Source organism: Ictidomys tridecemlineatus, chromosome 9 (genome assembly GCF_052094955.1).
Source record: "Ictidomys tridecemlineatus isolate mIctTri1 chromosome 9, mIctTri1.hap1, whole genome shotgun sequence".
Lineage (NCBI taxonomy): Eukaryota > Metazoa > Chordata > Mammalia > Rodentia > Sciuridae > Ictidomys > Ictidomys tridecemlineatus.
The window spans coordinates 123,569,935-123,587,432 of NC_135485.1; the positions used below are offsets into that span (position 1 = coordinate 123,569,935).

General features: G+C 49.5%; 1 protein-coding gene across 5 annotated transcripts in view; it reads right to left on the minus strand.

Annotated features, from left to right (window-relative positions):
• The window catches only part of Fhip1a (FHF complex subunit HOOK interacting protein 1A), a 238,510-nt gene that overhangs the window by 9,846 nt on the left and 211,166 nt on the right, over nucleotides 1-17,498 (minus strand). For all 5 annotated transcript variants that reach the window (XM_040293192.2, XM_005337599.5, XM_078022036.1 and 2 more), the window contains 4 exons: nucleotides 16,130-16,320; nucleotides 11,922-13,031; nucleotides 5,197-5,375; nucleotides 4,727-4,865 (listed from right to left, as the gene is read on the minus strand). In XM_040293192.2, the coding sequence (XP_040149126.2) occupies nucleotides 4,727-4,865; nucleotides 5,197-5,375; nucleotides 11,922-13,031; nucleotides 16,130-16,320 (1,619 nt within the window). The remainder of the gene's footprint in view (nucleotides 1-4,726; nucleotides 4,866-5,196; nucleotides 5,376-11,921; nucleotides 13,032-16,129; nucleotides 16,321-17,498) is intronic.

Below are 17,498 nucleotides of genomic sequence, written 5' to 3' on the forward strand. Positions count from 1 at the left end.
TACGAAGCCTGACAAGCCAGCCCAGCCCCTGAGGCAGAGACAGGGAGGGCAGGTGGGCAGGGCGGCCAGGACAGAAGTGGTTCTGAAACTGGCCTGAAATTCGAGTCTGAAAAGCCGCCACAGAAGGTGCTCAAGACCAAGACGGGAGGGTCTCAGGGATTAGGAGGGAACCGTCACCCGTGCAGCTGGGGACAGTGGTGCCAGGCAGAGGCCCCAGCACAGACCCTGGGGACCCTTCCCCAGATTCTAACTGGAAGGTGCTCTGTGTCCCCGTGGGAACAGGACTCCCAGATTCGACTCATTTGCAGGTGATCATGCCCCAGAAAGTGCTACAGAAGTCCGCTTTTTAGAAGGGACAGGAAACCATCTCACTCTGAGAGTTTAGATTTTTAAAGCTTCGGGGAAGGGTGTCACTTTGCTAATCTGAAAGAAGTGAGGGAACTAATCTCAAAAACTTCATTGAAAAAGAAGTCGGGGCTGGGCTGTGGCTCAGTGGTAGAGTGCTCGCCTAGCACAGATAAGGCATTGGGTTCGATCCTCAGCACCACATAAAAATAAACAAAGAAAGAGAAGAAACTGACCCTGGTTTTTCACAGATTTGAAGGAGGAGAAAAGGTATAAAAAAGTTATTTTAAAAATTTACAATAACCTAAAAAAATAAAATAAAATACTTGGGAATCAACCTAACTAAAGAAGTGAAAGACCTCTTCAATGAAAACTATAGAACGTAAAAGAAAGAAAGAAGAATTTAGAAGATAGAAAGATCTACCTTTCTCTTGGATAGGCAGAATTAATATTGTCAAAATGACCATACTACCAAAAGCACTATAGAGATTTAATGCGATTCCAATCAAAATCTCAATGACATTCCTCAGAAATAGAAAAAGTAGTTATGACATTCATCTAGAAAAATAAGAGACCCAGAATACCTAAAGCAATCCTAAGCAGGAAGAGTTAAGCAGGTGGCATCACTATACCAGACCTTAAACTATCCTACAGAGCAATAGTAACAAAAACAGCATGGAGTTGGCATCTAAATAGACCTGTAGACTAGTGGTACAGAACAGAGGACACAGAGACTAACCCACATAATTACAGTTATCATTTATTAGACAAAGGCAAAAACACACACTGGAGAAAAGATAGCCTCTTCAACAAATAGTGCTGGGAAAACTAGAAATCAATATGCATCAAAATGAAATTAAACCCCTATCTCTCACGATGCACAAAACTCAACTCAAAGAGGATCAAGGTCTAGGAATTAAACCAGAGACACTGTGCCTAACAGAAGAAAAAGTAGGCCATCGTGTAGGATTAGGATTCAACTTCCTTAATAAGATTCCTAAAGTACAAGAATTAAAATCAAGAATCTATAAATGGGATGGATTCAAACTAAAAAGCTTCTTCTCAGCAAAAGAAACAATCAGTGTGGTGAATAGAGAGCCTACATTTTGGGAGTAAATCTTTACCTCTCATACATCAGATAGAGCACTAATCTCTAGGATATTTAAAGAACTCAAAAAGATAAACACCAAAAAAAAACCCCACAAATAACCCAATCAATAAATGGGCCAAGGAAGTGAACAGACATTTCTCAGAAGAGGATATACAATCAATCAACAAACGTATGAAAAAATGTTCATCATCTCTAGCAATTAGAGAAATGCAAATCAAAACTACTCTAAGATGTCACCTCACTCCAGTCAGAATGGCAGCTGTTATGAAGACAAACAACAATAATGGTTGGCGAGGATGTGGGGAAAGGCACACTCATACATTGCTGGTGGGACTGCAAATTGGTGCAGCCCATATGGAAAGCAGTATGGAGATTCCTTGGAAAACCAGGAAAGGAACCACCATTTGACCCAGCTATCCCACTCTTTGGTGTATACCCAAAAGACTTAAAAACAGCATACTACAGGGACACAGCCACATCAATGTTTATAGCAGCTCAATTCACAATAGCTAAACTGTGGAGCCAACCTAGATGCCCTTCAGATGAATGGATAAAGAAAATGGAATATTATTCAGCATTAAAAGAGAATAAAATCATGGCATTTACAGGTAAATGGATGGAGTTGGAGAATATAATGCTAAATGAAGTTAGCCAATCCCAAAAAACCAAATGCTGAATGTTTTCTCTGATGTAAGGAGGCTGACTCATAATGGAATTGTGGGGGACATGGGAGGATCAGACGAACTCTAGAAAGGAAAAAGGGGTGGGAGGAGAAGGGAGGGGAATAGGGCTAGAAAAGATGGTGGAATGAGATGGACTTCATTACCCTTCCATGTATGAATACATGAATGGTGTGAATATACTTTGTGTACAATCCGAGATATGAAAAATTGTGCTCTATATGTATAATATGAACTTCAATGCATTCTGCTGTCATATATGACAAATTAGAATTTTAAGAAAAGAAGACTTAAAAACAGCATACTACAAGGAAAACGCCCAGGTGTGAGTGATGCCCACCTGCCCCCCACCCCACATCCCAGCATAGGTCAGGCTGTGTGTGCACCTGGCTTCATGAACCAAGCAGGACAGTCTCAAGCACTTGAGCTCCACTATCCAGGCTGACTACCCAGGCCTCAGATCTGGCTTCTGCACATGGAAATGGAGCTAAGGGGACCTTTCGTGCCCGTGGCACAGGGCTGTCTGGCAATAAAAATTGACTGCCTGGGAAAGCACTTGACCAACTGTCAAGTGCAAACGAAGACTGAGCTTGGGTAAAGAGACAATATAAGGGGGTAGAGCCACCTTCTGTCTAGTGGACTGCAGGAAAGGGCCACAATTCTTGCTAGCTCTTCCCATCAAGAAGGGGCTTTCGCTCCATTCTTCAATCTGGGAATCCAGAGACTTGCTGCAGCCAGCAGAGAGCAGCAGACTTGACCTGTGTGAGCCTAAGCCCTAGGAGATTATCCACACCCCTGCTCTCACTCTTGGAACCCACTGACAGCCTGGGCTAACCTGCACCACCCCATCATCCAGCCACCCACCGAGAGCGTCCTAAGTGGGTCCAGGCAAAACCAGCTGCACTGGGCCCGGGTAAGCAGCACACGCAGGTACACATGCACACGTACACAATCACAAGTGGCCGTTGTAAGCACTGAGTTCTGGTGGTGGTCTGTTACCCACAGTGCTGACTGACGTCTCCCACGAGGTGAGTCACCATGCTAGCTGCCTGCTCAGGAGGACCAGGCTGGTTAGCAGACTGACATCCACGTGTCAAAGAGAGGACACAAGGGCTTCAAGTTCACACTCCCACCAAGCTCTGAGGTCTCCCTTCCCTCCCTGAAGGGCCTTGCCTGCTCTTCTCTAAGCTTAACAGCTCAAAGCCTGGCCCCTCGCTCTGCCAGTGGCACCTCGCAGTCCCCTAAGGGCTCATCACCAGCAGAGTTCTGGCTGTAGCCAGAAAGAACCTGAGGGGCAGGGAGAGAGCAAATTCTTTATTTGAAAGTCAGGGAGGGGCTGGCAGAGCACATGTGCGGCATGCTGGAGCCCCAGGTTCCATCCCAGCACCCAGACAAAGAGGCCCAGGGACATGGGCCCCAACGAAGCAAAGTGACCAAGATCAAGTAGCTACACAGAGGCAGGATCTGACAGTGATACAGAGTTCTGGGTTCTTTTTCAGCTTCTTTTAAAAACTTAAAACTTGCCCTGAATTAAATTTCAGCCTCTCATTTTCAATCTTTTCTCTGATCAGCTGCCTTTAGCCCAGGAGGAAGGGCCTTCCTCTCTCTAGTCCCCTGCCAAAGAAAGCCTGGCTTGTCCACGGGTGGAGGGCAAAGGCCAGGGCAACACTGGGCCTCTCCTACTGTGCTCCCCGGGGCCTGCATCACAGTTCAGAAGATGGCAACAGTCACAAATTTGTCACCCCAGAGCCTCAATGAGGCAAAGCCAGGTGCTCCCAGGCCTGGCTGGCCAGCAGTACCCTTCTCAGCCCTCCTCTGCAGCACCAACATACCACCCAGTGGCTTCCTGCTCTGTCAGGCCCCCTCCACCCGCCCCACACACCCCTCCGCCAGAGCTGAGAAAAAGATACTGTCCAGAATCTCAGCGCACACCTGTAATCCCAGCAGCTTGGGAGGCTGAGGCAGAAGGATTCAAAGCCAGCCTCAGCAAAAGGGAGACCTAAGCAACTCAATGTGACCCTCTCTCTAAATAAAATACAAAATAGGACTGGGGTGTGATTCATGTGATTCAGTGGTACAGTGTCCCTGAGTTGAATCCCCAGTGCCAAAAAAAAAAAAAGAATCTTAGGCTGAGCAGAGACTTTACTTCTCCCAATTGAAATGAATAGTTTTCACCTTCCAGAATCCTAAATCACATTTATACTTTTAGCTCAAGAGCCTCTGAAAACACAATAAAGAGAACAGACGCCCTCCTCAGGACAGGGCTGGCCAAAAAACGGCCCTGGGAATGCACACCGTGCCTCTCTGTGGCCGGCAGCTGCTGTGTGACCTGCTGGGGCCTGACGACTCTGCACATCAGCCCTTCCCTGCACTGCCCTGACAGGAAAAGGAGTGCCCAGCCAGACCCCAGCAGGGCAGAGCCAGGGCCGGCAGACCTCCTTTAGGTTTAAGAACACGAAGAGGAGGTTCTTTATGTGACACCAAAACAAAAACACCTTCGGATGCTCCTAGGGCCCTGGGGCCGGAGCAGCGCCCGTGAGCACAAACTAGCATGCAGGCAGCTGGAGAGGCGGTGGAGAGGCTGGCTGACCTTTGGTTAGTGCGGCAGGGGTCATATCAGACATGTCCACCCGGAAGAGCAGGTACTGCTGGGCCTGGATGAGGAGGCCTGGGAAGTCTCTCTCCACCGAGGCAAACTGTTCAATCTTGTTTTTCACAGATGCAAGGACCTGTCAAACACATTAACGATGCTAAATGCCCCACAGTAGATCCGCTCTCGGTTATCCATACGTCTTTCAGGTACAGCTCTCATTATGGGAACTATTATGATATTAGGCATTTGCTCATTTTTAACTGCCTGGGTGTTCTTGGTAGGGCACCCTCAAAACATCAAACTAAATGAAGCTTTGCAGTTTGTCTGGAATAATCTACACAGCTAGCATAACGGAACAGGGAAGGAAAGCAAATGAATTAGGACAGTGGGATTTTTGAATAATGACAAGATTGTGAGAAAAGAAGCCCACATATCAGCATCCAGAAAATGGGAGGGCACAGACATACCTGATAGAGAGAGCGCACGCTCGGCTGGAAGACCATGTTGGTGTTGAGCAGGAAGGAGCGCAGGAGCGGCTGCGGGTAGCTGGCTAGCTGCGTGATGATCCCAATAAGCAGCAAATTAACATGCAGAGAGTTCTCCAGCATGTTCTCCAGCTTTGACAAGACCACGCTGATGAATGGGCCTGCGGGAGGAACATAAGGCTTCAGGGCTGGCTGGCACCTGGGGACATGGCCCTTCACAATGGCGGCACCACTGGAACCACAGCCCCAGACCACCATGTACCACCAAGTGCAAATCCAGATGGGTCACCATATCCAGGCCTTTTCCTCCCTTAAGATCCAAACAGAAAACAAACCACAACCACAAGAAGACAGAAAACTATGCATAGAACTCATCTTTCTGACTCCATTTTAATATTTTGAAAATTATCAAGGGCCTTGAAACAAAATCAGATGAAAAATTTCATTGTCAAAAATTAAAATAAGCTTTCCCACGCTGCTTCTGTATTCTCGCGCTGCCAGTGCTCAAAACGTGACATTCATCCTTTCAGGTGGCTGTGCGTGAACCACAGGGTGTCACGCAAACATCAGAGCCCAGTTAAAGCTCTGGAAACAAGAAGCTTTTGCAGGGGGCTGGGGGCGTGGCTGGGTGTAGACTGCTTGGCTAGATGCACGAGGCCCCACTCTGCAAGACAAGGCAACAGGAACCCTCGGTTGTCGAGAACAGCAAATGCACGTGAAATAATGCCCACCACACAACAGTACTGAACAGGCCTGGGGTGCCCTGAACCCGCGCCCTGAGAGATTCTGCTTTGTCAACTGTCCCAACATCAAACAACAGGAGAAAGAGGGTGAACAAAGGCCCGGGGCTGTGACAGGAGTAGCCCTGGCAACACAGAAGCCACTCCCAACTCTCAGATGAGGAAGAGAAGGCACTCGGTCCTGAGAGAGGGTCTGGTGGGTCACACATCTTATAAAAGAAAATCCACACGACTACAAAAGCAGCTCATTAAAAAAAAAAAAAAAAAGTGGCAAAAAAAGAGCTCCTTTTTCTTTGGGTCACTAAAAAATTAATATGCTTTATGTCTGAGTTCACTGAAGGCCCAGGGAAAACAAGGAATAAATAAATAAGCCTGGCATTAATAAAAATTATGTAAGCATGTTTTAAATTTTTACCATAAAAATGTTCCATTAAGCAAAATCAATGAGACTTTTGTATTTCCCCCAGTGGAGCTACTGATGATGCCACAAAGCCGTGGCATATTTACAGCCAAAACACATGCCCCTTGATAAATAAACACGCCTTATGAAGACTTCACCACCATTAATGCAAATTTAACAAAAACACTCTTCATCACAAGATGCTTCACTCGGAAGCCCTGGTAGGGTATGAGAGCAAAACCCTTGGCAAGGGAACAAGGTCAGCCCTAAGAGACGGGAATACCAGGCCAGGCACCTTGGCGCACCTCTGTAATCCCAGCGACTCAGGAGGCTGAGCCAGGAGTCTTGCAAGTCTGGGGCCAGCCTGGGCAACTTACGGAGATTTTCATGTCTTGAAATAAAAAGTAAAAGGGCTGGGGATGTAACTTGGTGGTAGAGCAAGGATTAATCTTCAGCACAGAAGGGAAAGGGGAAGGGAGGGGAGGGGGAGAGGGGAGAGACTCTACAGGGGAATGACGGGTGACTCCATACTCCTGTCTAGAGAAATGTCCACAGTCTCTCAAGAGAGTCTCAAAAGCCAGAGGAGGTACCTTCCTCGAGAGTGTCCTGCCAAGCAGCCTCTCTTCTCCATCCCTGGGACGGGGGCAGACTCCTCAGCCACTTTCCGTGGCAGAAGGAGTAGATGGGCCAGGGGGTGGAAGAGCCCCTGGAGAAGCCTACGCATCACAACTGGGCGGTCTGCCCAGCGCAGGAGCCCCCTGGCACCCAGTGTGAAGGCTACCAGTGACCTTCCCATCAAGAACCACAGAAACGTCAGCAGGGGCTTCTCGGAAGGCATGCCAGCCCAATTCTGGCTTTGCGGGTGGATCTCCAGGGGGAGGCTGCTGCCCTCAACCCCCAACTCTGGACCATGTCTCCCCGACCCTCTCGCCTGTCCCCCTGCAGTCTCTGCCTCAGTATCTCTCTCTGTCCAGGTGGTGCAAAAACGAGTCAATGAGGACCCACTTAGGTGGGAAGAGTCTTCCGTAAACACGTCCCCACTGTGATCTCATGACTGGTCCCAGACTGCCCATGTCCTCATCCAGCCAACATACAGACATGAAAACTGCTGACCGCCAGTGGCCAGGGGAGACCATCTAGACATCACTACTACAAGCTGGGGAGACACAGCTGGAACCCCACAAACGGGGAGAGTACGTCTGTAACAGTATCTCATCTGAGTGGCAGATTTGGGCAAGGCCAGAGGACAGCCACACAACCCACCGCTGACACTGAGGTCCACTCATGGACAGCAGAGGCAATGCAGTGCCTGGGGGACGGCAAAGCACAGACCCCACGGACCCTGTCAAATCCTACTTTATTCTTAGTTTCTAGCACTTTTTTTTAACTGCTTAGCAAAAAAGCAGTTGCCCAGGGAAACTGGTCGTCAGCTGAGATCAGCAGACAGAGCCACGTCCTGGAAAGCCACAGGTGTGCGTGGGGAGGGAGCGGCTGCTGCTTTCCCTGTTCTCCTAGGAGGACAGGTAAACTCCGCCTGCCCAAGTCTGGCTCCTGAACATCCCACAAAGGCTCCACAAAGGCTCCAGTGTTAAAGGCCTGGTCCCCAGACTGTGACACTACTGGGAGGTGGAGCCATTAGGAGGCTCACCTTAGAGGGAGAAAGTCAGGTCACTGGAAATTGCCCTTGAAGGGGAAATGGGGACCTTGGCCCTCCTCCCGGTCACCATGAGGCAAGCAGTTTCCTCCATAGTGAGCTCCCTGCCATAATGTGCTGCCTTCCCAAAAGCCCAAAGAGCAATGGGGCCAAGCAACTATGGACTGAAACCTCTAAAACTGTGAGCCAAAATAAACCTTTCCTTCTTATAAGTTGATTGTCTCGGGTATTTTACCACAGTAACAGTTAACAAACCACCATAAAATAGTTAATTTGTCAGAATGACTAAGACAATTTCCATTGCCTATCCCTGTCATTCAGTTCTCTTCCCTCAAGTGTCCTCAAGTGCCTCCATTGATCCTGCTCCTTCTGCATTTCCCAAATCAAAGAACGGAGCTGCCATTAGCTCTATTCTCAGCTCTGCAAATTCTAGCTTAGAAACATCTGAACATAGACCTACACACACACACACACACACACACACACACACACACACACACACCACACTGTGCCAGCTCTGCCTTAGGTCAGAGTTTCATCATTTCTTATCTGAATTCTAGCAACAAATTTTCTATTTTAATAGAGATTAAAATGATCTTTAAAGTGATCATTACATACTATATATAATGGTATAAGGGTATTAAAAAAAAAAAGGCCACCTTCATGGAAGAAACCCCTGTCCCTGTACCCTGTTAACAGATTTTAGTATATCCTTCCAGAAATGTTTTATGTATATAATAAAATAATAACAGCTGAATTATTGAAAACATTTATTAGGTACCCCCTGTGTGCCAGCCAGTGTTCCCAGGCACTTAATACAACCACCCTAGGAAGCATATTTATTATTTATTCCATTTAAAGATAACGCAGAATGCTGAGTGCACTCAGTAAACAATGGAACCAAAGTTTTAACCCATCTGCGGCCAGCGCTCTTCACCAGCACACTCTCGCCTCCCAGGTGGACAGCGTGTCCCCCTCCCTCTTCTAGCATGTTTTTTTTTTTAAAAAAGAGAGAATGAGGGAGGAGAGAGAGAGAGAGAGAGAGAGAGAGAGAGAGAGAGAGAGAGAGAGAGAATTTTCAATATTTATTTTTTAGTTCTCGGCGGACACAACATCTTTGCTTGTATGTGGTGCTGAGGATCGAACCCGGGCCACACGCATGCCAGGCGAGCGCGCTACCACTTGAGCCACATCCCCAGCCCCCCTCCAGCGTGTTTTTCAAACCAGTGGCAGCACTCTGTGCGCTGTCAGGAGCTTGCTTTCCCGTTAAGGACATGTCCTGGGGACCACGGGGCCAGCGTGCACACAGCTGTCTCATTCTTCTCAGGGCTACCGACTATTTGATGGCTAAGGGAGTCGAGTCAATAAGCCAATCCCCTGCTGGTGGGCATCAGGGTTGCTTCAGGCTTTTTCAATTGTAAACAATGCTGCGGTGAACATCCACGTAGACACCTCTTGGTGCCCAAGTGTGGCTACAGCCTTGGAAATGTTCCTAGAAACAGTTGCCAGGTCACAGCAGTGGTGACTCCTGAACTCTGACACAAGGACACAGTCTTTCACTGCTCTTCCTGGCACAAATCTGTCCCCACCCTACGGCTCTCTCCACAGGCCTGCCAGGCTGGCTTGATCCTCAGGGCCCTTCCTGGCTTCAACACTTCAAGGGCTTCTCGGTGCAGGGCACCAGTTCCCCTCTTTAGCTTGGCGCAAAGACCCCCAGGCTTCCTCTCCCACTTCCCTGCCCCTGGGACCCCTGCTGTCACACAGGCTCCTCTGCAGCCCTCATCTCCTCATCTGTTTCAGCTGGGCTTCCCTCACTCCGCAGCCCTCCTGGGGAAGCCCTCCCACTGCCCCTCAGAGGACAACCAAGTGCATCCTCACTAGGAGAGCACAGGCCTTCCCGGCTCTCCTCTCAAAAACTGGATTTTTTCCGTTTTGTGTCCATAGCTCCTAAGTATATAGAACTTGCCAAATATTATGGTATCAATAGAAGACTGCTGAATACATGAACAAATAAAATTAGATAAATGGAATGCTGTAGTTTTGTTGGGAAGTGAATTCATTTCAGTGGAAACTGGGACTCCCTGGAGAGAGGGGAGTTAACCCTAATGCTACAGAACACATTTGGAAGTTTGAAAACAAAGCTCTCATATGGAGAGAAGGGGGAGTGTTTTCTGAAGCTGTGTCCAAAGGAGAAAAAGGCACAGTTTTAGTTATATTGACCTAGATGTGAAAAAAACCATGTTTTCTCAGTTCTCAGGTGCATCATATGTAAAGTGCTGACAAATTTAATAAGTGTTGTATTAGCTTTCTCTCCAAAGCTGGGCTTTGCTTAAGCATCTCCCAGGGATGATGCTCTGGGAGCTAGGGAAGGCTGGCATTCTAAAGAACAGCACTTAGAACCAAGGAGGAACCTGATATCCCACGAAAAGGCCACAGGACTATGCTGGGATTTCTTGGTGGGCGAGAGTAGATGGGACAGGCCTCCAGTGAGACTGGGAGGCGGAAGCTTAACTTCTGTCCTTTCCCTCAAGCTGAGATCTCTGGCTCCCTCCCTTCCTCTTATCAACTGGGAAACCTGAGATGATCTAATCCTTTTTACTAATGATTGACTGATTGAATTTTAATTAAAACTTGTTCACACTGAAACGATATCTCAGCTAGAACCTCCAGCCTTATAATTGTGGAATTAGAAGCTTTCTCCTTGTTTAAATAAACCTTCAGGCATCAGTAAACAGATGAATAAACATTGGGGGAGGAGACAAGAAGAGCCCCTTAAAATTACATTAAGCCTACTTGGCTGGACCAGAGGGCAATCTGCGGCTGTCATCCATCTCAGGGGACCCTGGAGTAGGTGAAGCACAGCCCCCCGCCCCCCGCCTCCTCACTGCCTGGGAAGGAAAAGCATCAGCTGAGACTTCAGGGGCCACCTTCAGGCCCAGTAATAATGCCCCCCCACCCTCGCCCCAGGAATGCAGCCAGTCTTCACAGGGCCAAAGGGAGGGCCCAGGGATGCCAGGTCTCAGGGGAATCCAAGGCCACAGGGCTGATAAGAGGCTACAGCCAGGACCCACCCACAGGCCTGACTCCAAGGCCACTGCTCTGTGACACTATCTTCTTCCATCACCATTCCCTGCTACCAAACAACATTTGGGGTTCCACTCCAGCCTCCCCTGAATATAATGGACCCTTCTCATCTGTATAAATTCCCTTGGCACCACCATTTGCAAGTTCAGATTTTATTGCCTAGTAATTAGTGACATTTTCCATCCTAATTCCTCACCCCATGCACTCATCTGCTTCCCATCCTGTCCCTTTTGCCTGGCACGTGACGTCTGCCAGTTGCTGGCAGTGTATCACCCAGCAGATGAGCAATGGGTGCCTATGGGTCTGCTCTCCATCTCAGGGTGAAGACCTGCAGTATCTGAATGGACTCCCAAAGGTACAACCCACTTCCCATGACCTCTGATGTGTGTGCACAGCTTCTGTCACTCAGAAATATTCTGCACCTTCTGCATGCTGGGGACAGAGCAGAACAAACACTCCAGTGGGCGAGGGTAGGTTTTGAAAAGACACCTATAAACAAATGGCAAGGAGAACTATATATTAGACTAAAGGAACTGGTTTACTGAATACTAAGGCTGGATTCCCCTGTGGCTTAGTCAGTCCTATTACTTTAACACAGACTCATCAGAGGAAGTAAAATTTAACCCCTAACTTGCTAAATGAACAAGACAATCATTCTAAGAATGACAAAATAAAACTAGGAGCTCCCCTCTGCTCTTTACAACAATATTTTCACTCCTCTGTTAGGCAGATGGATAACGCTGCTCACCTTCACCTACCTCACTTTCCTGTTCCAAAATGCACAAGGATTCTCAAAAGCTGAAACTACAAAGCAATTTAAGATGGTCACCTGTGAACGGGGTGCTCTGAGTCCTCACGGCTTGGGGCCTGGCACAGGCCGGCTCCTCTCTCAACCCAAACGGGGAGCACACAGGCTCGGAAGGAGCTTCGGCCATGAAAGAGTCGAAGTCCTCCTCGTCCTCCTCGAGGTCCTTCTGCGGCTCTTCCTCCTCCTCCCCCTTTTCTCCATGGCCCTCCTCTCCCCTTCCTTCATGCCCCTTTGTGAGAAGCAAGGGGTCGGGCGCGGCTCCATCAGGCTGGTCCATCAGGCTCTCGGGGCCCGAGTCCAGCTCCCTGATGATCTGGTCGTAGTGGGCCATGAAATCCTCGCTCCCGGGGCTGACCTCGGCCGGGTCGGGGCTGTGCTCGGCCTCGGGGGCCGGGGCTGCTGACCCCGAGTGCGACTCCGGGGCGACTTCAGGCTGGCTCTCTTGCTCTGGCTCCTTGGACGCGTCCGGCAGGGGGTCAGCCCTGTCCCTCTGCTCTTCCTCCTCCGCATCGGGCTGGGGGCCGGGCAGGGGGCCGTTGTTCACTGGGGGCGGCTGCGCCTCAGGCTGGGCCTGGGCTGGGGGCCCCGCGGGCTGCTGCTGCGACCCCGCGGCGTCCTCGGCGTCCTTCTGGGCACAGAGCCGGTACACCATCACGTCGTCCTGGAAGTCCGACTCCTCGATGTAGGGGCCTCTGAAGAGCTGGATGGCGTTCCGCTTCATCTCCTGGATGTGTTTCGGGGGGTCGACGGGGGCTGGGGCGCCGGAAGTCTCCGCCTCGTCGTAAGGCCCCGGGGAGCCCACGTCAGCCCCCGAGGAGATGCCCGTGTCGTAGCTGTCGTCCCACTCCAGCTCCGTCTGGCCCCTGTCCTTGGCTGCGGCCGGCTGGGGCCCCCCTGCCCCCAGGTGGGCAGCCGGGCAGGCGCTCTCCTCGGCCGCGCTCTGCAGGAAGGTGTCGGGGTCCGGGGAGTCCCCGTCGTAGAGTGCCGACCAGACGCGGCAGTCCCGCATGCAGCGCAGGATGTTGGAGTGGGCCTCCCACAGGTACTGCAGGTAGCTGACGTCCAGGGCTTTGCCGTACTCCACGATGCAGGCCGCGGGCGCAGGGGCGGGCAGGGGATGCTCCCCGGGCCCTGCAAGAGAGCAGAGAGCCGTCAGGACCAGAGCCGGGCCAGGGTGGCAGGAGGGGTGGCCCACTCAGGCCACGCCGGTCACCAGCCACTCTAGGTCTGGAGATCTCTGACCAAATGGTTTTGGATTAAAAAAAAAAAAAAGTCTAGATTTGAAGAAAGACAGACAATGACAGAGAATCTACTCTCTGAGAAGTCAGAAATGGCCAGTCGGGTACTGGCAGTAGCCATCCAAAAACTTATTTGACACCAGTCATTAGAGAAGTAAGAAGGCTAATCAGGGCCGCCTCTAGGTTGAGAGGATTACCTGGTGCACCTAGTGGTACCCCTGCAGACTGGGTAATAACTGGTGAGTACCTCCTGCAGACTGGGTAATAACTGGTGAGTTTTCTACTTTGACTCTAAAAGTGAAAGGAATAACCCATAGATTAAAGGTAACCCAAAAATTTGGGAACTGGGTTTTCTGTAGAGAAACCCTGGATTTTAACTCATTCTACCTTCCTGGGGACTTTGGGGATATGGAAATATACCATATGGTCTCTTTAAGTCAAGTCACGCTCACTGGCCCGTCATTTTAAACTGGGAGTTCTATCTTACCACATGACCGCTTTTGATGCTACCAGTTCCAACCTAATTACTGAGACAGTTGTGAAAACATCTGCAATTAAGTCTCCATTTTCCCTTGAAAGGAGAAAAAGAAAGACAAGGGAAAACATATTCTACCATGTCTTCACCATCCAGATGCTGCAGTTCTTTATGACTGCTGTGGAAAGTTAGTCCTCTCAACAATCCAACATGGTGGAGGTTACTTTCCCCACTTACAGCTGGAGAAGTTGAGACTCCGAGATAGAGATAGAAACACACTCCCCTAACTGCTCCAGGGCCACCATCCAAGCACAGGCAGCCCCACCCCAACCCCCATTCTTCCTTCAATGCCACACTTTGTAAGCCTCTCCCCCCACCCCCCACAAAGATCTGAATCTCTACCAGACTGGGTGAGGATTGAGCCTTTATGAGTACACATTTACAGGTTGTTCAGGTAGAAATAATTCATTTGTACAGCTCTACTGCCAAAAAGATGGTGTTTATCTCTTACAAACCTTAAGTAAAAGTACATCAAGGGGCTGGGGCTGTAGCTCAGTGGCAGACGCTTGCCTGCATGTGTGAGCCATTGGGTTCGATCCTTGGCACCACATAAAAATAAACAAGTAAAATAAAGGCATGGTGTCCATCTACAACTACAAAACAAAATTTAAAAATACATCAAAAACTGCCACCAGCTATATTTACTGAGCACTTACTACATGCCAGTCTTTTAAGAGGTTACTTTAAGTGTCTTAACTCACCTGTCCTTGGAATGACCCTTCAGGGGAGGTTCTATTTCACAGATGAGGAAAAAGGCTTGGAAGCGTTCAGTGATTTGCCCCCAAAAAGTGGTAGAGCCAAGACTCAGAATCCTACCTGTGAACCACTGCCCAGTCATTACATTAGCTAACTAAATAGGTGTGTGATCCACCCATTAGAGCGTTCATCTGGTGTTCATCTGGCCACAAGAAGGGCAACTTAAAACAGAGGCCAGGGACAACTGCCAAGGTGATGACCTGGTGCTTCAGTGAACACTGATTACCAGGTGTCCGTACCCTTGTGAGCCAGAGAAGGAGCCAACCAGTCACTCACGAAGGAGCAGGATGTGCAAAACCAAGGGATATGGAATCAGAGTCTACCAGCTAACCTTGAACAAGTCAAGTCCTCTCTGAGTTTGTTCTTCATCTATAAAACAGGAACACTGCCTTCTCCAAAGCAGCAAATGGGATCACACACAATCACATGTTTAATCTGAATTTTGAGTTATGTGGCAAGTTGAGCCACAATATCATTCTTAGAACAACTTGCATAGTAAATTTTTTAAAAAGACATCAATTTTTAAATATGTTTTTAAGAATAACTTTGGAATGAGAAAAATATAAGATATCCACACTATTGTGCCTTACAGAAAAATATATTTAAGATACAGCCACATAAATTGTTGATTTCTATGTATGTACTATATCTTGATTTAAAGACCAAGAATCAGTAAGACAACCTTAATTCCTAAAAACTGCACTTATATCAAATACTTGGATACTTTCTTGGTCAAGAAGCTCAGTTCTTAAACAGATGTCACCTAAGAGGACTGTGGCTGGGTGGACAGAACGGCATGATGGGAGGGGATATCAGAACACTGGCTGCAAACACTTAAGTCACCTCCAGGACTGGATCATTTCCTAGTGGTCACAGGACAGGAAGAATGTTCCTGAACTCAGCCGTGTGACCATTAGAGATACACAAATATTTGTCCCCTTGTTACCAGCTGCTGCCAGAGGACCAAGGTTAACAGAGGTGGCCATTTAAATTTAACTGGTACAAAGTGAACTGTAGATGACAAACAGGACATGAGTCTTAAAACTCCTGTGGGAGAGAGCATCTAGGAGAGTCCCTCACTTGTCCGTCAGATTAATCAGACACAGCTGACACCACAAACTGCAAGTTTTATAATAAGATATATATTTAGGGGGTGGGTGCCTGGGATTGAACTCAGGGGCACTTTACCACTGACCTACCATCCCCAGCCCTTTTTATTTTTTTTGTTTTAAGACAGAGTCTGGCTGAAGTTGCTGAGGCTGGCCTAGAACTTACAGTCCTCCTTCCTCGGCCTCCCAAGTGGCTGGGCTGGGTGTGCGCCACGGCGCCTAGAGATGAGGAGACACAATTGACAAACAAGTGGGACACTGTGGGGTTCAGACGAGGGCTAGCTCCACCCTCACGACAGCTGTGGCCACACCTATGACCTCATTTTGTTGTAGATATCACATTTGGACTTTGCCACAAGAAGGGCCACTTAAAACAGGGGCCAAGGACAACTGCCAAGGTGACGCCCCAGTGCTTCAGTGAACACTGATGACCAAGCGTCCGTACCCTTGTTAGGCAGAGAAGGAGCCAACTAGTGACTCACGAAGAAACAGGACAGGACTCTGTGTTACTCCTCCTGCCTGAGGCCCCAGGCCCCAGGAGAGATGGAAGGCGGCATCCTGGGTTAAAGATTGTCACTAGTGAGTTCCTACCTGAGCCATCATGCGTCCACTTTGACCACAGAATATAATCTCTCTCTTGGTTCCCAAGCGTCAGTGTGATCCCGCTGGCGCAGCAGACAGGGGTCAAGGCGAGAAGCTTGGCCGCAGACACGGAGTAGCAGTCTCTTTCCTTCACGGCCCACCTCTGACTGAGCATCATGTGATTGCAGGGGATCAGATACCTGGAAAGACAGACAGAGCTGCATCAGTCCCTGCGATGCCCTGGACCCTGCTGGGACTGAGTCCCAAAGCACCGTCAGCCCTGGTGATGGCAGCCAGGATTTGTCCTCTCCCCACCCCCACCAGCCACCAGGGCTCGCCCACCCCCTGTCTAGGCTGCTCCTCCCGACAGAACTGCCCCTCGCAGGGCATCACAGGCCTTCCCAACTTGACCTCCATGAGCTTCCTCCTTGCCCCTGGGCTCTGCACCACCCGAAATTCCCCTGGAGCGTCCTTTTCCTTTCTCTGCCTGACAAATGCCCTGTCCCCCTGCAAAGTCCAGCTCCAGGGCCACCCACCCTGAGAAGGCTCCCGGCTCTCTACTCCAGGACGGAGCCGCTCGCTCCCTTCCCTCTGCTCACTGTTGAAGCACCACTGTGGCCCGGTCCACGAGTGCTTCAGGCCTGACTCTTCAACATGATTCACTGCCAGAGCAAGGACCCGCTTTAGCCGTTTGTCCTGCACTCCTGAAAACTTGGGCTCAGAGCAGGCACTGAATGAAGCTGGCCAGCAACCGCTGTGTTACAGTTTGGATGTGAGGTGTCCCCCAAAGCTCACGTGGGAGACAAGGCAAGAAGGTCTGGAGGAGAAATCACCTATCAGTGAAGTAACCCCTGAGGGGAGCTCTGAGGGTGACTGGAGGCAGGCGGGTGTGGCTGGAGGAGGTGGGCCTCGGGCGTGGCTTTGGGGTATGTGTTTTGTATTGGCGAGTGGAGTCTCTCTCTTCCTGATCAGCATGTGAGCTGCTTCCCTCTGCCACACTCTTCTGCCAGGATGTCCAGCCTCACTTCACCCTGAGGAATGGAGCCTGCTGTCTGGATTGAGACCCCCAAATACACTTTTCCTCCTCTAATATTGTTCTGGTTAGGTCTTTTAGTCACAGTTGTGAAAAAGAAACTAGGTGATTAGGTGCCTGAGAGCATCTTAGTGTGGTTATGAGCCTGGAGACGATAAACTGCGCCATCTTCTCTGACGCACCTGGAGCCATTGGTGGGCTTTGTGCGTAGAAGGAAGGGTATAAGTGGCTTTCTTTTCACAGGGACAGCCACACTGCTGACTTAAACCGAGATGGAGCACGTGGGATAAAGGACCCAAGGCCAGCCACAGTGTGAGCCGGAGCCAATCCCAGAGCAGCCTGAGC